The 21702-nt window shown below is 33.9% G+C and overlaps 1 protein-coding gene across 2 annotated transcripts in view; it reads left to right on the top strand.

Moving 5' to 3' along the window:
• Window positions 1-5669: 5669 nt before the first annotated feature.
• Window positions 5670-21702, top strand: part of LOC143205248 (uncharacterized) — a 57308-nt gene continuing 41275 nt past the window's right edge. For both annotated transcript variants that reach the window (XM_076418428.1, XM_076418427.1), the window contains exons 1-3: window positions 5670-6737; window positions 15437-15601; window positions 15682-15801. In XM_076418428.1, the coding sequence (XP_076274543.1) occupies window positions 5792-6737; window positions 15437-15601; window positions 15682-15801 (1231 nt within the window). In that variant the 5' untranslated portion in view covers window positions 5670-5791. The remainder of the gene's footprint in view (window positions 6738-15436; window positions 15602-15681; window positions 15802-21702) is intronic.

The following is a 21702-nucleotide window of genomic DNA, read 5'->3' as shown; positions in this document are numbered from 1 at the left end:
ATTAATAACCCTTCATAGGACATAAATGAAAACTTAAAAGTCTATAAAACCTAACGAAAGCATCAGTTTTCCTTTAAATACTTTTGGTCAAAAGGAGCCCACTAGGATTGATTGAACTGGACTTACAACTTAACACGGACTCCGAACCTCGAATGAGGACTTGAGAATGGACCTCGTCATTGAACCTATCGACTGGGTGAGTGACAACACATCGAATTCTACCCAATCTGACTTTGAGCAGATTTCGAACCCACGACTATTGCAGTAGTGGCAGTAGAGAAATAGTACTTGACCAATCCATAGAAGTAAAGAAAATATGTCCCACAAAGAATTGGTCAATTGAAAATTCCCCGGCTCTGACACATAGATGGCGCTACTATCCATACGTTTTTTGGCTAGGCCTAACCTTCAAAAGATGCGTTTATAAATTTGACAGCTCTCGGATCATTAGTTTGTGAATTATAACATTTTGAGTGAAGCAACTTTTGTTATTGTGAAAAGGTATTTCGCGAGTTCATAAAATATTGAAATCAACCAGGAAAATCAACCATCAAGGATTGGTATGCTAAGTTTAGAACTAGTGAGTTTAGAACTAAGATAAGAACGCAGTGGAGGCCCAAAAGAGATTGTCACCGATGGAAACACTAAAAAACCCACAAAATAATTTTGAATGACCGTAAATTGAAACTGAATGAAATAGCAGACAGTCTAAAGATATAAGCTGAACGTGTACATCGAATATATGGGTATGAGAGAGGTCTGTGCAAAATGGGCGAGGCGCGGGCTCACTTTTGACAAAAAACAATTTCCTATTCTCAGGTTTCCAAAAAATGCTCGCTGGGAAGAAATGTTCGTCCAATGAAGAGGTGATCGTCGAAACTGAAGCCTATTTTGAAGCAAAGGACAAATCGTACTACAAAAATTGTATAGAAAAAAACAATTTTGCTAAAAAAATATGTTTTACTATGGTAGGGCGGGGACTTTTCAATTGACCTGTTAATATATTGACAATATCAAAGAAAATGGAAATACTAGGTGCTTATATTCTGTCTGTCTGTCTGTCTGTGTCTATATTCTGTCTACTCTGGTCATTTTCCCCTGTTAAAAAAGTATTTATTGATAAAAACTGATACAATATATATTCTCCAGGCCTTATGCCATCTAGGCCATGCTACATCAATCTGAGTAAGTATTAATCAGAAAGCATTATGTCTGGTGAGTACGCTAGATTCTATAAATTCCTATTCGAGCTGAGGAAGTGTATCTTTCACAATAGCAATGGCAAGAATATGGTTAGGGTCTGCTACTCGTTATTTTATAGTCTTTTTTGTAACAGTACATCGTTCAATTTATTCAATTTACGTTGGTTTTCTGGTCATGATTATTCCGCTTCAATGTCGATGTAGTTGGCATCCCTTCAGTAACAGATGACTTATTGAGCTATAGATTGTACTAGTCGATTTATTTTTATCACCAGTCAAAAAATACAATAAAGAAAACTGTTATTTTTCTGTATGGCAAGCAACAAAACCGTGTTGTTAAAACAATATTGGTAGTATCAGCAAATTGGTCTAGTAACAATGTTCCCTCCTTTGTGTCTCATATCCCATGCTATGCAAATGTTTAAAAATAGTTAGTTCATCACCTGCTAAGCTGCCTGAAAGTTCTTCGAGTGGTTGAGCAGGGTTTTCGTCCAACAAGTCTTGCTATTTGCATTGTCTTTGTTGGACCTCCAGTTGACATCAAAATCATCACTTTCAAATCGTTGAAAACCAAAATCGACAATTAAGATATGATGGCGCAGTTTCACCATAAGTTTCTGACAGTGTCTGATTTAAAGAGAAAACAACAGTAGTGAATGTCGAAGATCAATTTTTAAGCGTTCCATGATTGGATAACTCAATAATACTAAATGGAAGACTGTTATTTTATGTAGAGAAATGTCAAAATCATCGAATTCAATACTTGTTTACATCGATTCTCTATAATTTCAGCGATAGATACCACTGATCAAAATATCTGCAAGCGCCTATTAGATATTATTTCGATAATTTGCCATAATTATCCATTATACAGACCAGAGCTAGAATTATTATAAATGAGTCATTTTGATGTTCATTAACCAAACATTTCTTCGTTCTGTTTTATTTTCTTCATTTAACTAATTTTTTAATAAGATTTAGCATGAACAACTTCTGGAGACGTTGAGTGTGAGTTATCGAAAGGATGCTTTCTTTTCTTTTTTTATTCATGTTGCCCATTTTGCAGGCTTTAATATGATTGTTGAATCGACTGACATCTTCATATTGAATCAGAATTTTGATATATTTTAGCTCATAGTGTCGTTATCAAATGCTTTCTAGTTGGTATGCGTTATATAAGTTATGAAACGTAGAGTATAAAACTTATAGAAAATACTGGAGGTATATTCATGTATTCCTATAATAAAACTTTAAGTCGTAATATCATTAGACAGCAAGCCGGTTTAAGAACTCCTTTTTCCCGAAGAGACTACTAAAGCCTATACATTTCATTGTCATTGTCCAGTCCGGACGGCTCTCAGTTATAGTTAAACTAGCGACCCGCCCCGGCTTCGCACGGGTGCAATGCTGATACTAAATTAAATACACTACAGAAAAAATATGAACGTTGTATATAAAAACATAGCGGCCCGCTCCGACTTTGCACGGGCATAAAATATATATGCCTATGTCACTCAATGAAAACATGATTAAAATCGATCCAGTATTTTTGGTTCATTCATTACTGCCCTTGGCCTGCACGCATTAAATTTGGAGTAAAACAATTCCTCTTCCCCTATACTTACTATGAAGATTTCCTGCTATCTTTGGAATATCTAAATTCATACAATTTTTATTATATTACACATTTTTAAACGCAAATTTTAAATTTGTAATATCTAAATATTTGTTTAATTTACATGCTGTAAGGAACCATATTGACCTATATTAATTGCACACTGTATTTAAGGTACTTAATTCGATAAGGATTAATGCCGTATTGCTTAAAATAGCTTCGTAAATAAGCCATTTTCTCAAGTAAAAAGTAAACAATAAAAATGGTTAATGTGGGTTATCCCTAAAAAATAAACATATACCATCGCGGACTTTTTTGTAGACCTTTTTATGGTGTACAATACTGTAGTACATTAATTTGATCTAACTCGTAGGGTCAGGCAGCGTTTTTGCTAATTGCTAAATAAGCCTAAAAAAATAGGTTAATTTACGACATCACGTTAGAAACCTCTAAAATTAGCAATGTTGCCTTAGTATATTATGCATGTATTATACATATAAACCTTCCTCTTGAATCACTCTATCCATTGAAAAAAACCGCATCAAAATCCGTTGCGTAGTTTTAAAGATTTAAGCGCACATAGGGATATAGGGACAGAAAAGGCGACTTTGTTTTATACTATGTAGTGATTATTAGTATCATTAGTACCATCGTCCGCCAGTTTACTACAAGTATGCATTACTAAGTTTACATGCCAAGATCTCAGATATAATAACAATATAAACAAAGCATGGTAAAACATAGTTGACGAAGAGAAATGGTGGGAGGATTGCGAAGTTAAGTGATCGAGATCGACGAATATTAAAAAGGATTGTAGCCAGAGAACATAAAATAACCGCAGCAAAAGTGACAGCAGGATTCAAAACTGTTATGGAAGAGCTACAATTGCGAAACTCTTTATAATGGAAGCCAACGATGAACTGCGGAAGAAGTGGTCCAACAATTATAAAACCTGGACTCTTGATGATTGGTAGAATGTAGTATGAAATGCGGTATGGTTTATATTGCAGTCAGGCATGGGGGAATTTTCGTTATGATTTGGGTAACAATGTCGTGGTATTCAGCTGATGCTCTCATTTACATCACTTCCTATAACTAGTCCAAGATAATGATGCACCTATACTCATAGCCACTAAGGTTCAATTTTGGTTTAAGGAGCACAAGAACACCACCAAACATCTACCCTGGTACATTTTCCACCTTCAACCTACTTAAACCATTATAGTTATAGAAGTTTGGGACTAGAAAGTGATGAACAGATTTCTATCTCCAACATCAGTGACGCAATGACAGATGGTTTCGTACGATGATGGCATAACATTCAGTTGGAAACTATATATTGTCTGTCCCCTTTAAATATGGATATTTAGAGATAATATAACATAAAATGACACATAAAAATAATATTAGTAATAAATAAATATATATTGAATGAATACTAAAGTAATAGAGTAATAACCGGTGAGGCAAAATTCCCGCTACCATTTTAATTGCGCGCCATCTTGGTTATATGACGTTGATTATGGAGACCAGTTGAGTACAGTAATGCAATCCTAAGGCTGTTTGGTGAAATCTTTTCAAAAATTGAAATCATTTCTCGTCTAAATTGATAATGAGCGATGAAGCCCAATTTCTTCTCAGTCGCCACGTCAATAAACAGATCGGTCGGTTTTGGAGAACACAGAATCCTCAATTAATTCATGAAACGTCATTGCATCCACTAAAAACAACTGTACGGTGAGGTGTTCATGCTGGAAACATCATTGGTCCCTAGTTTTTTGAAAATGACCAAGGTTGCAGTTACTGTTACTGCTGAACGGTACCAAGACATGATTCGAAATTTTCTTGGGACAAAAAAAGAAGAGCAAGGACTAGAGGACATGTGGTTCCAGCGAGCATACACAACTCCTTCAACAATTCAATTATTGAATGACGTTTTTCCACGAAGACTACTTTCGTGAAGTGGCGATTTAGCATGGCCAGTTAGATCTTCAGATTCTCTCAGAACCAGACTTTTTCTTATGGGATTTTTTGAAATCAAAAGTATATGTGAATAAGCTTCAAACGATATAACATTAAGACAATATTCGTAACAAAATTGAAGATATTCAGCCTCAGATGTTGCAGGATGTCATGAAAAATGCCTTAAAAAGAGCATAGCGAATCGCAGGCATCATTTATGAATACCAAACTTACTTATCTTTTCTTACAGCAATGTTATAAGCAATCAAAATGGTGTCGGGACTTTTGCCGCACCTGTTATATAAAAATAACAGGTTAAAACATTATAATAGCATTATTTATTTAGATTAATTTTATTAAATAATCGATATTATGAGACTGAAAAGGTACTGTATAGCTATTCAATGAAGATTCTGAACAAAATCGAAAATTATAATTTATTAATGACTTATACTAACAGATATATTAGGTGAAACTTATATGGGTTGATATATTATTTAAAAGATTCAAATATGTCATCGTAAATAACAATATCTTGGTACTATTAAGGTAATTACTGTAAGTAGAATGATGTCAAGAGATAAAATAATATTTTCAGAGTGTACTATGAATATAATTTGTAATATGAATGTACTGAAGTAATGTACTTAAATATCAAAGTATCTTCACGGTATACATATAATATACTTATATATATATATATATATATATATATATATATATATATATAAGAGAGAGGGAGAGAGAGGAGGGGGAATAATTGAATTCGGCGAATCATTAAACGTTATACCTGTTTTTAAATTGCTTCAATGAAAATCGCGGCAAAATAGTGTTTCACCGTTGCGTTCTCGATGTTATATAACAGCTATTCCAGAGACAATACGATGGGAGATACATAACCTTGCAAACATCGGCACAAATGACTTCCACTATCACGAAGCATGGCCGAACGCCACAAACTCAGTTTCTAGGAAGCCGTCCGGCCAAGTGAACCGACGGAACAGTCGCCACCATGATCGAAAAGTTCGGTGAGTCAAGAGACGCGCGTCGTGACGCCACGCGACGCCCCGCTAGCGACGAGGCCCTGTTCCGACGGCTCGGTACCGCCGCCCTGCTCAAGTACCTACTGAAGAAGGGCCGCTCATCGGACGTCGGCAAAGAAAACGTCCCCGCTTTCGATCACGGAGCGATTCCCGAGAAATTCAGTGATTCACCATCACCGGGGACGAGTAACCAGCACCACGCCGGCTTTTCTTCAGTAAGTTTCGAGAATCTCACCCGGTCGGATTGTTTTTTGCTGTCGGATCTCGATAGATATTGGAACGGCGGTGGTGAGTGTGTGAGTGTCGTGGCGTTGAGGACAGACGAAAAACATGGGATTATGGACGAGAAAATGGGCGGGGAAAGCGCAGCATCGCCGGGAATCGAGGAAAACTCGGTCCGTGCCGACGTAGCGGGTGAACGATTCTCGTTTATTCGCGTTCTTAGTGACAGATCGTTCAATCTCCACCAGAGTAACTCGGACGAAGCGTCGGTACAACCAGCGTCGCTCTTCCGGACCAGGCATCATGATCTCTCCAGCCCCGGAACCAGTAAATCGAGTCCTCCCCCTTACGAAGATGCCGACATCCTCCGGAGGCACGTCAGCGAGGACAGCAGTACCTTCTCCGATGGGGAACTGTCGGGGTTCTCGCCCAGAAACGTGCTCTCCGACGACACCCTGGACTTTATCCTATCCGGTACCCAAAAAACGCTACAGTTACACTCACCGGAGCAAGAAAATGTTCCTGTTATTGAGGAAAGGTTAGGACGTGCCGGCCACACGCGCGGCTTTCCGACGGCAGAAACCACACCGGCCATGAACGCTCCTGACACAGCCACCGAAACCTCCAGCTCGGAGGGTGAAGACGACGATGTGGCGAAGGAAGTGAACGAGGAAATGGTACTAGTACCTTCGGGTGAGTAAAAAGTGTGGTTAGTTGACGTCAGCTTGGTTTTAACCGAGTTGGAACGCTTTAACCTATAATAACGGCGTTAAAAACGTTTTTAATTCATGAAATTTGATATTAACACAACATTACATTGTATTTTAATTACTATTGTTCATTTATATTATGATATTTAATGTTCCATTAGATTATTGTTTAAATGTTGCTAAATTTCAGATAAAAATAAACGGTTCTATTTTTGAAAAAACACTAAGTATTCACGATATGTTTCATAAAATTTTTATTTTGTACAAAAATTCATATATATAATCAACAAAATTATCTATATATCCAGTGAAATGTCAATTTTGCCCTAATAACATTACATTATTTTTTAATTATTATTATGATATTTAATGTTCTATTCGTTTGTTCTTTAAATGTTGCTAAATATTAGAAAAATATAAACCCTTGTACTCTATTTTTGAAAAAATACTAAATATTCACCGTATATTTCATAAAATTATTATTTTATAGAGAAGTTAATTTATATAACCAACAAAATTATCTATATATCCAGTGAAATGTCAATTTTGCCCTAATAACATTACATTATTTTTTAATTATTATTATGATATTTAATGTTCTATTCGTTTGTTCTTTAAATGTTGCTAAATATTAGAAAAATATAAACCCTTGTACTCTATTTTTGAAAAAATACTAAATATTCACCGTATATTTCATCAAATTATTATTTTATACAAAAATTAATTTATATAACCAACAAAATTATCTATATATCCAATGAAATGTCAATTTTGTCCTAACACCATATTATTTTTTAATTATTATTATGATATTTTATGTTCTATTAGTTTGTTCCTTAAATATTGCTAAATATTAGAAAAATATAAACCCTTGTACTCTATTTTTGAAAAAAAAACACTAAATATTCACCGTATATTTCATAAAATTATTATTTTATACAAAAATTAATTTATATAACCAACAAAATTATCTATATATCCAATGAAATGCCAATTTAGCCCTAACACTATATTATTTTTTAATTATTATTATGATATTTTATGTTCTATTAGCTTATACTTTAAATGTTGCCAAATACTAGAGAAATATAAACCCTTATGTTCTGTTTTTGAAAAAACACTAAATATTCAACGTATATTTCATAAAAGTATTATTTTATACAAAAAATAATTTATATAACCAACAAAATTATCTATATATCCAACGAAATGTCAATTTTGCCCTATCAGCATATTATTTTTTTAATTATTATTATGATATTTAATATCTATTAGTTTATTCTTTAAATATTGTCATATGTTAAAAAATATAAACTCTATTATTGCATAAAAAAAAACTAATTATTTTATTTAAATATTTGAAAATAAAATATAATAAAAATTTATTAAAATAACTAACAAACAATATATTCCGGGAAATTATCAATTTTGGCTAAATCGAGAAACTAGGAAATATATTATATCCCCTTGAAGAAAAAAAGTTGTTAAAGGTAGAGTCACACGTGAAACAGATTACGATAATTAAAAACTCATAAAGAATCATCAAATAACTTATTTTTTATCACCGACAATGGCTTGGCGCCAAATTGTGTACGAAAGAGGATGTAGATACCCTAATATTCCATCTAATCGTGCTTTTTGTTGTTGTTAGAACCCAATCGAATAATATAAAACAACTAACTAGCTTCCTATATCTCCAGGTATATATACGTTTAAAGATCAAGACAATTTTCTGGGAAGACATGATTAAAATGTACCAATAATGTCTAAATCTGCGTTACTCATATTTTTACGTAAATACTTTCGAGTGTGCATAGTCATTCCTTTGCATAAAACACGATTTCCAATAATTAGTTTTCTAATTCGGAATAAAGCAGCAAAACCCCCGGATTTTGAATCATTCGTTTTTTTTTGCGACAGTTCCTCATTTGTTTCTCAGATTGGCTGATTAATTTTATTTGTTCGATGTGTTTTTTCTTGAGGCCTTGTTCGATTTCCAAGTTTTATACGGAAAAATAATTATAGTGAAAATCATAACCAAAATAAAGTTATTTTGTATATATATATGCGTCATTTTATTATTAATAAACAGCAATTAAATACAATCTGTCCAAGAAATACAAATTTCTAGTTTATTTTTGAATATGCTTTTAGTTACTTAGTATACATTTGATACAGATAATGAAATCAAAAACATCAGCTCATTTCAAGACTTATTTACTGTATGTTTGATATAGAATTTCATGTATGTATTCTTATCACAATTGCATTATTATAACAGACATATTAACTATATTTGATTTGATATTTTTTTAAATTTTAAAATTCATGAATTTATAATTTTTTTTTGATACTCAGCTATTTTTTAGATATTTTACGAAAACGTTAATTACTTACTAAATATATTCGACAGATAATAGAAATTTTTTTTTATTTAACATATTCTTTTCAGTTTTAAAATATATGAGTTAAGTAAATACATTATAATAATTTTTTATATAATTATAATAAATTATAATAATTTTTTTGCATTTTATATATATATATATATATATATATATATATTAAAACACAAGGAATAAATAAATTGTTGGTTGAATAAAAATAATTGTTTTATAATTATCTGTACGAAATATATAGTAAATAATTCGTATTAATAATAAAATTGTAAAGATTCTAATAAACAAACAAATAATATGTATTTAATTACCTTTTAATGAAAATTGTAAAAATGCAAAAAAATATTTCTTTAAAGACTTTTAATTAAAACTACAATTATTCACTACATATATATTTTCTACAGATAATGTAAGTTTAATTATTTCACTGATTTTATTTAATATATAGTATATAATTGATTGAAAAATAGGTAAATATTACTTATTTGTTTTTTTCTATTTTTAACTAAAACTTTTATTATTTATTACATAGTCTATAGTTTTTGATCTTATTTAGATATATTTACGTATGTAATATATTTAGGTATATTAATGTTTTGTGTTATTTTTTAATTTACTGATTTTGTTTTCTTTTAACTGATTATTTGCTTCTTTTACTAAACTATAATTTTAAACAAATAATAGAAAATCAATTATTTTACTATTTTTGTTTTATACAAGATGTAATTTTATACTGCTACACAATCAATATAAAAATGTATAAACTATATACTATCCAAAAATGTATAAACACATAATTAAGCTTTTGGTTATCTGGAGCTTCTAAGTTTGAAAATTAAGGAGAGATTCTAATCTAAAAATTTGAAAAAATTGTGGTTTTTCAGATTTTCAAAGGTTAATCCTTTAGGAATAAAATAGTATAATAGCTGTTTGTATGATAATGAGTTGTAGCTAAAAAAAATTGTTTTTCTTGAAACTACTTTTTTCAAAACAGTTGATATGACAACTCAAATTTTACTCGATTTACTTGAAATATAGTATGAACCTCCATTATATATTAATCTATCGTATGAATGTAAAATTGTAACAAGATCTGGATTTTTACTATTTAAAAAAAAATTCGGAAATGTCAAAAAAAAATGTCAAAAAAATGTGTTTAACTTTTTTTTTAATTTGATATATTAGAGGACTCTATAGAAAAGACTGACGCCAAATATTAAGTAAATTGGTTCAGTAGAATTTGAGATATCATGTCAAATGCAGTTTGGAGAGGAACGTCTTTAAAGTTTCGTTTTTTAAACCCGCGTCACTAAAAGGGGTTAAGCTTTTAATATAAAAAAGAAAAATCGATTTTCTATACTAGAACACTCTTTTAAGTACATATTACAGTCTTGTTCTATTGTCGATGAATTATTTAAAATATTTTAATAATTATATTAATTAATAATATTCTTAAAATTATATTTAAAAGGATAATTAAATCATATAGATTAATTAACCACATTATTACGTAGATTGAGTCATCTTTTTGTTTAATTCTCACTTTGTTTAAGCATGTTCTTGATGATATGCTACTGTATCGAGAAATACGTCAACAGTTGAATTAAAACGAAACCCTCTTTCTGTTTTATAAATTCACAATGCGATATTCTTGAGAAGCCACCAGAAATAAATAAAATCGAGATGTATTCGGATCGACGTAATCTTGATGTAATGGCGAAGGCGACGGACACCGGATGTGTTTTCCGTGACGTCGCCGTTGTGACGCGTTTTACCGGGAAAGCGCGGACGCGTCATTGACGTCGAAATTGCATAAAAATCATCGGCGCTTTCCCCGAAGTGGAGTACAAGTTCCATCTCGGTATTCCAGTGACGAAACGTTCGGTAATAGCTAGTTAGGTGATGCGGTGACTTGGGATCGGGTAGCCGTACGCAAAAAAAAAACGATGTATTAGTCAATGGCGTCAACTGTTTTGGACGTATTTTTGAGAATAAGCGATTATTCATTTAAAAAGTGCAGTTGCTCAAGCGTATACTCGCACGTACCCGTAATTGATCGACCTCTGACGTGACTCATTCTGGTTTCTAGTAATTTTTCTCAGCGCGCCAAAATTCGAACCAGATAAACGGTCCCGATCAAAGAGCCCGCGTAAGGCCGTTGGTTCATTCATACATTCTCAGGTTCTTCTGCCCCGAGGCCAGCAGTTCCTTACGTCTTAGTCATCCGTAGTTTCAGAAACTGTGCCAAGACCTCGCGAGGTATTTTAATTTAATTTTTTCGTCTTTCACTTGCTCAAACGTCGCCTGCACGAAGAAGAAGAAGCGAACCGGCCGAGCGGGAATTTATCAGTCCATTGGAATTCGACGCTTGGATTAATTCCGATAATTTATTGTGATATAAAAAACGTAAAAATATTGGTTCCGTACCCAGAATTCGTGTTGAAGATCAAACAGTCTTGTTCGTGATTAATACTAAATATATCTGGACCTGTTTTTTAAAAACTGTTTAAATAAAACATCAAGTAATTTTATTGATATTTTTGGTTTGGTATCTGCTCAGTCCTTTTGGACACCAAGAAATATAAACAAGAACTGAGAGAAATCCATTCGCCATATCGTGCAAAAGAAGCTACCCTAATTCCAATCAGAACATGAGGCATCCAATCAGAATACCACCCACTCGAAATTAGGAGATCGATAAAAGAAAGACGAAAATATAGGAGAGTACAGCACAGAACCAGAAATGCTGTAGACAGAATAATATTTAATAGAATTATCAATCAAACAAATCAAAATATTAAGAAATTTAGAGAAAATTGTTTCGAAAAATATGTAAGTAAATTAAGCCCAGACGCCGACGAAGATGACTCGCCATGCAAAGCAACTCGATCAACACAACTCAAGCAACAATGATCGAAATGAATGGGTTCGATGCAATGATGAAACAGCTAAATAATTTGCACGACATTTAACTAACCTATTCCAACCGGACGATATAAATTACAATTATATTCTACAATTGAAGAAAATCCTGTTTATCAGATATTAATATTGTTAATAATTAATAACAACCTCAATCCTAAAAAAGCTGCTGAAATTGATTGAATGCCTGTTTGAGACTGAAGCATTTTACGAAATGTTTTAAGCTTGCTCGAATAAGTATGCTTAAAAACCTGATAAACCAGTATAATAAATCGGATCTTAAACGCCTTTTCAGGTAGCAGCCTGCGATATCAAAATTATTTGAGAAACTACTGTTAAAACGTGTTAAACCACTTATAAAAATACCAGATTTTCAGTGGATTTCGAAAGCACCACTTAACAGCAGTAGTAACAGCGGTTGTTGAAAAGGCATTTGTAGAAAAGAAATAATACCCTGGAATATTCCAGGACGTGTCACAAGCTTTTGACCGGTTTTTTTTGTGACTAATCTATAAGATGAGCAAATTGCTATTGCGGAACAACTGTCAACATCGCATGAAGGGGTATTCGCAACATTTAAACCTATATCGCCTGAAGTTTCACAGGGTAGTGTTTTAAAATCATTCGCGTATCTTCTCTACATTTCTGATATCCCAACAATAAGAGAAATAGCACTTGGAGTATTTGCCGACGATAAAATTATCATTGAAAAAGATATATTTCTGCATAAGGCTGTACAAAAAGTAGAGAATGGCAGTCGGCAAGATCTACAAATGGACTAGAGACTGGAAAATAGAGCTTAATAACTCTAAATCATGTTAAATTTGCGCAACTCAAGTAGAATCTGTAAATACCTTATTAAGTTAATAACCAAACTTACACAACAAATATGGAGACAAGACAAATAAATGCCGGCTTGGTTGGCACAGTGGTAAAGGCAACAGGACGGTTCTCCTACTATTGCGATAGTCGCGGATTCGAATCCTGCTGGGGCATGGTCGTAAATTTATGTTTGTGATTGTCCTAGACAAGAGTGCAAAATATCCAGCTAGGAAAATGATCCCAGTCACGCTGGTAACCAGGCTGGGTAAGACAGGACGTCTTCTGGAATGATTTCTAAGTTGGTCACTCGCCAGTCGATAGGCTTAATAGCAACGACCGTGATTCGGAGCCCACGTTAAACTGTAGGTCCAATCCAGATAAACCCTCGATGGTAAAACAAGATTTTTAAACAAAAAACAAAAAACAAAATGCAAATAAATAAATAATTAAATATATATAAATTGAAATGAATCTCCGAAATGTATGTACGGGCATAAGTTGCATCACTGCACCAAATTGGATAACTCTTTTTCTGTTGTGTTCGTTATTGTCGACAAGGCTTTTAAAAAAAATAAAATAAAAAAATTACGGAGACATTTTTTACATGTAGATATCATAATACAAACAGAGTGACAGTTGACAAAACAAAAATTGACGTTTGTTTAAATTGGTTTAAATCACAATAGTGACGACATGTACAACAAAATGAATGCATTCGGTCAAAAAAAAAAGGAGGAAGGAAGGAAGACCAGTGAATTTAAAAATAAACAATCAAAATAAGCTAATTCAAAATATTATCATATCTATTAAGTTACAATGAATAGACTAGACAAGCTGCTGAAAGATATACCCTACAAAGTCACCATGAAGTACGTAGAGAAGTTTTTAGAAAATATAGTCAACGTTATCCTGAACTACATAGAAAAATTATTCATTGTTATAATAAAGTTGTAAATATAGGAAATCGTTCGTTCCATATTTAGCATATTCGTGATTTTAAATAGATTCATATTTTACACCTATATTGCATAATCAACTTTTATTATTTGCTCAGAAAAGCGGATATGTAACAAGTAAATAATAACATTAAAATACTCTTGAAATGTAGAACTACCAAGCACAAGACAAAATAGAGTTTAAAATGAGGATTTCCTTGAGAATCTCAAACAATTCGGACAGGTTTGGATGCAAGAACTCAACCCTCAATGAATAAGACAAGCCGTGACTTATTCTAAAAGTTAACAATTTTCTGGGTTTCGTTGGTTCCTTGCAATTTGGGCACAGGTCAAACTTTCAAGCTCTAAACTTGAAGACTGGTTAGGCGACCCAAAAGCTTGTAATGTTTTTAGCATTCTTTTGATGATTATTGTATAGCAGTGACCTTTATGATTTTTAAAACAACTTCATGAATCCCAACTGTATGTAAAGCGGTGATAAAATAACTTTGTGTGGAAGTACCAGCGTTTCTGTGAAGGCGTTTTTTTCACCAACTGTAAGCTGTCTCGACGGCCAAATCTTTTCGGTTCAGTGATTGGCTCGGTTTCTGTTATTCGATCAATATCCTGACAAAGAATATACAGTTTGGTAAACCCAGCTTGTTTTCCGTGCAACAGCTGCAAAACTGTGGTCTTCATATTTACATTTGCGACATAACCAATTCCAAGTCCTTATAGGTTTCTTTGAGGTGCAGAGAATGAGGTAAAGAATCCCGACCTCATAGATGTCAAAATACATAGAAATCTGCTGAAAATATTCACTTTTGTGAATCTTTACTTTTGTTCCACAATATGTCCAATCCATGTCCCACAATAGAGTATTAGAGAGAGTCAAGACTTTGACTAGACGTACAGTAGCATTCATATTTTTTATGGTTACAGTTACAAAGTCATATGATGCTCCTTCCATCACATTTATTGATTGTTTTTGCGAAGACCTTGCAACCGATCATGCAATATATATCTCAAAGGTTCTTTGGGGTAAGTTATATGGCTCGGTGAATGGAGGTAAAATGAAATGAAACCGTGGTGTTTACATTATGTGACCGTTATTTATTCACAATATAAAAAATGTAGAAAATAAAAAATAGATAAAACGGATGGCAGCGGTGTTACATGGAGACGAGGCTTGGGCAGTCGATGGCACGTCTAAACCAAACGATGGTTACTGAATGATCGAAATGCCCTTCAATAGCATCCCAGATATACGTCTCGGGGTTGCCAGCTATTCGTTATCGGGTTCTAGTTGGCGCTGCTGGCACCCCGCCCGTGTTCAACATCTGGGATTATATTTCTGGTTATTTGGTAGACCGTTTTTCCACGATGTAAAATTCGACATGCCTCAAGGTCGCTACAGTTCTATATTGAACCAACTCTTTGAAAATCATATAACAGAAATTGTCGCCTGCTTCTTTATGTTTTGAACGTTTCTGTCTTTCGAGTACAATGATACAAATGAATTATCACCTTTCAGCCTAATTTGTCTGCTTTATACCATTCATAATATTTGAAATACCAACATTGTGGAATTATTTTAATTTTAGATCCATTAGAATGGAATAGTAATCACATTCAATCCTGGCTTCGATGGTGTACGAAGAAATTCTCTCTCAATCCGAATCCGGATTCGGAAAAGTTCCCTACAAGCGGAAGCGAACTCTGCAAACTCACCAGGAGTCAGTTTGAGGAAAGATCAGATTCAAGAACGGGTATGATTCCATCATTGTTAGATGACTAGCTCAAACCGTGGCCTTAAATAATGGATATGACGTTCTTAATTGTGTTTCAGGAACAATTTTAGCAAAATATATAGCGGTATTGCGGCACAGTGTCAGTGGAAGAGCCAGTAGTCCCTTGAATGTTGAATGTAAGGTGTTTGATAAGTCTGAAGACGATCCTTCACTGGAAGGTAAGTGCAATTTTTATTATATCAGCTGTAAGGCACATACTGATATTATAGAGACAAAATTAATTGATATTATTAGATATATTTTTTTATTATTATTTAATTATTATATTGCTACTAATCGTTTCCGTCTAACCTACAATTTGTCTTTATGATAACTTAAATCTAGGTATATAACCAAGAGGACCATCCGCCCTATTTCAGTCTCTGGTGAGAAAATGTGTATACATGTCACTGCTGTATTTTTTATTAAATGCACCTCACTACACAACACTACACAAGATCAGATGGTTTGATTCTTTTGAGTCTGTCTCCTGCTCTAATGGTGTCCAAAAGCTGCAATACTTCAATATTCTTATGAAAATGGAGTCTTTCCTTATGCCCCCTTGCAATTCTTTTGATTTCTTGACTGACTGTGGGTATCTGAAGGTCTCGATGTAAGTAATCAGTCCTATAGTATTTAGGTGTGCCCACAATACCTCTCAGAACTTTGTTCTGAAAAATTCGTATTTTATTCATGTTACTCTTTGCAGAACATCCCCATAATTGAACTCCGTATGTCTATATATGTTTCAGTATTTGCTCATATAATAGCAATTTTTTTGCATAATATTGTTACTATTGATGAAAACTGGATCCATTATGATTATCAAAAACGAAAAAAATTATACCAGTTGTGGTGGGATCAAGTTGCTATACTATGAGTTGCTAGAACTTACTCGTCAATGAGGATCGCTGTAGTTCTCTCGAGATGATATCCGGCAATTATATGAAGGAAAGGAAAAATTAGCGGCTATCGATGGGCAATACTTTGAATAAAATACACTAAACAATACACAATAAAGCTTCAAATGAAAAAAAAAATTATGACTAAGAAAGTTCATGCCAAATATCAGCCATATCCAGCAGGAATCCGCGGCTATAGTAACAGTAGGAGTTACCACTGCCTTATTGAGATGTCGCGTCACTAAAACTACTATATTTCCGAAAATAATTTAGATTTTCAAAAATATTGCTAAGGGTATATTCCTGAAGGGTTAAGCTTCGAAAATATGAAGAACATCGATTGTTTTCAAATATCTAGACTAGAATATCTTCCAAATTTCGGGTTACTTACGAGCTGGTGTAGTGCCGCGTTACTAAAACAGTAATATCTCTGAAAATAATTCAATTTTTTGATATTCCTCTAAATAATATACTCTTGAAAGGTTAGTCTTTAAAAATATGAAGGAAAAAATCGATTTTTTGAAGATTCTAGGCTAGAACACCCCCTTAAATCAACTGGAAATTTCTACATAATTAATTCGCATTTATACTAGCAATTATGTTGAAAAAACACCCGGTTCTCTCAACCTTTGTTCGCATTCGGTAAGTTTGATTTGTCCGTATCCCGAACAGGGGAAATATACGACGATAGATCGGGGAATAGAGCGGGCGCTACGTGACCGGACTGGACGTCCGATTCAATGAAACAGTCGGTATCCGGCGTTTAATTCGCTAAGAGCGATAGAATCTCGCCCGATAAGTCGGTCCGAACTCCGGAACCTGTAAATCGGTTTTGCCGGGAAAACGATCGGAATCGCAGAATGGTTTATACATTTGACGAAATGGAAAAGTAAATAAGGGATAAATGGTGGCGCCCGTAAAGGTCGGCGCCCGTTATCGCCGTATAATGAGTTCCTGAGGGTGGATAAATTCTCTTTCTCGATCGATCCGTGGGGATAGTTATTTATTGGGTGAAAATTAACGGGTCATTTTTCGCCGGCACAAGCTTAATAGACCGGGAGAGTAGTCCTTGTCGTTCGTAGATCGTAGATGCATAACATTAATCAACGATCTTCTATATATATAACGGGTCAATTAAAAAGTCCCCGGCCTACCATAGTAAAACACATTTTTATGGCAATATTAGTTTTTTTTTTCAACATAATCCTCTACGATTTGTCCTTTACTTCAAAATAAGCCTCAGCTTCGGCGATCACCTCTTCATTCGACAAAAATTTCTTCCCAGCGAGCATTATTTTGAGATCTGAGAACAGGAAATAGTCGCTGGGGGCTAGACCTGGAAAATAGGGTGGGTGAGAAAGCAATTCAAAGCCCAATTCATGGATTTTTGATACGGTGCATTGTCTTGGTCGTCCAAAATACAGAAGTCATAAACTTGCCAGCCAACTCTTGAGTTTTCCCACGCTTTGGAGCGGACTCATCGTGTGCAATCCACTTGGATGACTGTCGATTGGACTTCAGAATAAAATAATGGAGCCATGTTGCGTGGATTGTTACATATTGATGCAAAAACTCGGGTTTATTACACTTGATAATCTTCAAACACTGCTCCGAATCATCAACTCGTCGTTGTTTTTGGTCAAAAGTGAGCTCGCGCGGCACCTTCATTGCACAGAGCTTTCTCACACCCAAATATTCATGAATAATATGATGTACACGTTCAGTTGATATCTTTAGAGTCCACTTCGCGCGCACACACACACACACACACACACTTCGGTACTCATTTCACCACGTCTAAACTTAGCATACCAATCCTTGATGGCTGATTTTCCTGAAGCACTGTCCGGAAACTCGGCGTCAAGCTTTTTTTGCTTCAACTGTATTTTTTCCCTTCAAAAAGCAATATTTTATCAACAACCGAAAATCCTTTTTATCCATTTTTTTCACAATAACAAAAGTTGCTTTACTCAGAATGCTATAATTCACAAACTAATGATCCGACAGCTGTCACATTTATACACGCATCTTTTGACGGTTAGAGATAACTAAAAAACATAAGGATTTAGTTCTAGTAGCGCCATGAGTAGTTCGAATTCGTTAGTCTCGCTAAAACTCGATAACGTCTGGATCGATTTGGCTAATTTTGGTTTTGAAATATCTATGGGAACTCGGGGAAGGTTTATATGGTGCGAAAATATAGTATAACAACGATTTTGTTTTCCCATACAAAATATCACTATTACTGCCATCAGAAACTTCACTATCACAACATATCGTCAATATATATAGATGTCTTTTGTGACTGAAAATGTTACCTGTCAATTAAAACCACCGACCATTATTATGAAACCACGATTAGAATATATGTTGTATTAAAACACTGAAAATTATTTCTGGGGACTGGCCATTTAATACTTTATCACGATTTATATTTCATTAAATTGTTGTTATACGTCAATTGACTCGATAAAACGAAAATGAAATGAAAAATAATGAGATACTAGGTGTGTCGGGGTAAGTCAGAAAAATTACATTATATTCAAGAAAATGGATAAATGTATTTATAAAAAGTGCTGGCCAAAAAAAATGTTTGTCCTTTGAACAAAACCATTCATCGAACTATTTTCTAACTTCTTCAAAATTGGCGAAGTGCTGCTCTGCAAGCGCGTGTTCCATTGTTGCGAAAAGTTCATAGTCGAATAGGGTAAGGTCTGGAGAGTACGCGCTACCTTGACCGGTTTGTCTTTATGAGGGTAAAATTATTTTACCTTGTCTTCGGGTCCATTCTGGACATTTTTCGATCAAAACATGGTTTAAATTAATCATTTGTGGTGGGTAGCAATCACTATTAACTGTTTCACCAGGTTTTCATAGTTCGTAATACACCACGCCACCCTGGTCCCACCAAGCACAAAGCATTGTCTTGCAACTGAAACGATTTGGCTTTGGAGTCGATCGACCGGCTTCGCTAGGTGATTCCGCTCATCGCAAATTTCTATCAGAAAACGATCATTTTCAGCGGTTTTTTTCTTTTAATTAAATAAGTAAAGTAATGCAAGTGCGTTTTCAGCACGATACTTGACATTTTCAAAGAGATATAAATTTATTTTTGATTTCATTTTGTCTGCAATATCATAGGGAGAAATAACCTAACACCAACACACCATTTTGGGTCTATTAGCAAGCATTCAACAATTGACCAGGTCCACAGAATAACAGATGTTATTGAAGAAGTCTACGAAAGTAAAAATGTATACTCAGCTAAGCCTTCGGCAAGGCAGCTAAGGTTTTGGCAACTTCAGAAAATGTCACCAAAACACCACACCGAACTATTAATGTAATCGTACATTACAGCCAAACTGTTCAGATTTAAACAAGAAGAAGCTTACACTACAATAAAGAAGTTAAAGCACGTGTACCACAAGGAAGTGTACTGGGCCCAATACTTTATCTACTCAACACTTGTAATATACCACAAAGGTAGAGTATTACGATGGCTACATTTGCCGATGATACTGATATTATTGCTGTCGGAGACAATAGTGAAGAAGCCACACAAAAATTACAACAGACAGGTGAGAAGAATATGAATAATTGGATACAAGCTTGAAAATTAAAAATTAACGAAAGTAAATCTGTGCAAGTGCAGTTCACCTACAATCAGACCGTACAAGCACCAATGTGCTCTCATCTTCTATTCTTATCAAACTATACATCCTAAGAATGAAAAATGGATTAAAATAAAAATTATGTAAAACTGATTATCATTTGATGATTTGATGATTGCTTTACATTTATGTATCTTCAAACCACGGAAAGACTATCATTAGATCAGAATTGTTTTTATCTCGATAACCGACAAAAATTACTAAAGTACTCTCGTTATGAGATGTTTAACTGGAAGCCCATTAATATTCATCCTCCAAATATACAGACGCTTTTATTAGGTTTCCTATCGAATTGAAGGCCCACAACAATCATTATTCGCCGAATTGGTTAAATATAATTACCACCAGGCCAACAAATATACTGGTTACGTTATTCCCAGTAAATAACACGAACTTATTCTAGAGATTATTATATATCACTCTATGTAATTATAATCAGTTCGTATGGCTTATACAGGCCAACATGCTTATATAACAGGTTTATAATACTGATCTTCTGATTTTTCACTGACTTAAGTATCATAATGATTTGAGCGACTTTCCACTTTCCAGTACTATATATGAACGTTATTAACTTGATTCACTTTTCTGAGAGCCAGTAATTAAGTGATTATTCATTATTGATTGTTTTACTTCTTAACACTAAATTTCTCATGTGGCAAGTCCATTTGAAACGGACTGTTAGAAAAAGTCAATTTATGTAATTTTCTTCTGTTGCGGATACTTCAAACGGGTATGGATTAAATACTTTTAGTAATTAGAGAAAACTTCCACTTTATCTTTATCTTTCCTAGTCCAGATATTGTTATCAATTTTAAGGGGTGTATTATTTTGTTTAACCTTTTTTGTGACTTTTCAGAGAGAATATTCCGTTGCATCAGTTGGCTTTACGTTTTCCAAATCTTGATTTTGTTAATTTTGTCAGCTTTTTTGTTGCCTTATTGAATTCTCTCTTGTTTCTCTTGAATTCTCTCTAAATTCTTTCTTCTGTTCCAACTTATTGACAACTTGTTTCTCATTGCAGGAGGTTTTTGTTTAATTGTAAAAGATATATAATTAAATTTTTGATATGTTACGCTATTGAGAGTTGCGTATGTTATTGGTGCTGTTTCAGTTTTGAAAGGTAAATTTAGAGATATTAAACTTTCTAGTTTCTCTCTAAATGATGGCCTATTAGTTTTAGTGTTATTCAAAGAAGGTGGTTTTGTTTTGTTGATAATGTTTGAGATGACTGGTGAGTGATCAGGTGATAGATCAAAGTATGATTCACCTTTGCCCTTTTTGGTGTCAATATTTTTTGTACAACAAAAGTTTATGGTGTCGGGAATGTTATATCTCTCTGACGGGCAATATGTAGGCTCGCCAGTAGAGATAAGCTGTAAATTATGTAGTTTCATTGGTTTTACCAATTCTCTGCCTCTTGGTGTTAATCGAGAACCCCACATTGCATGTTTTGCATTGTAGTCTCCCTCGGCAATTAATCTATTACCCAGCATATTAAAGAACA

This window comes from Rhynchophorus ferrugineus, unplaced genomic scaffold (genome assembly GCF_030347505.1).
Source record: "Rhynchophorus ferrugineus isolate W39M unplaced genomic scaffold, kcgeb_rfMv2 rfM11, whole genome shotgun sequence".
Classification (NCBI taxonomy): Eukaryota; Metazoa; Arthropoda; class Insecta; order Coleoptera; family Curculionidae; genus Rhynchophorus; species Rhynchophorus ferrugineus.
This window is presented reverse-complemented; position numbering and strand designations above follow the sequence as displayed.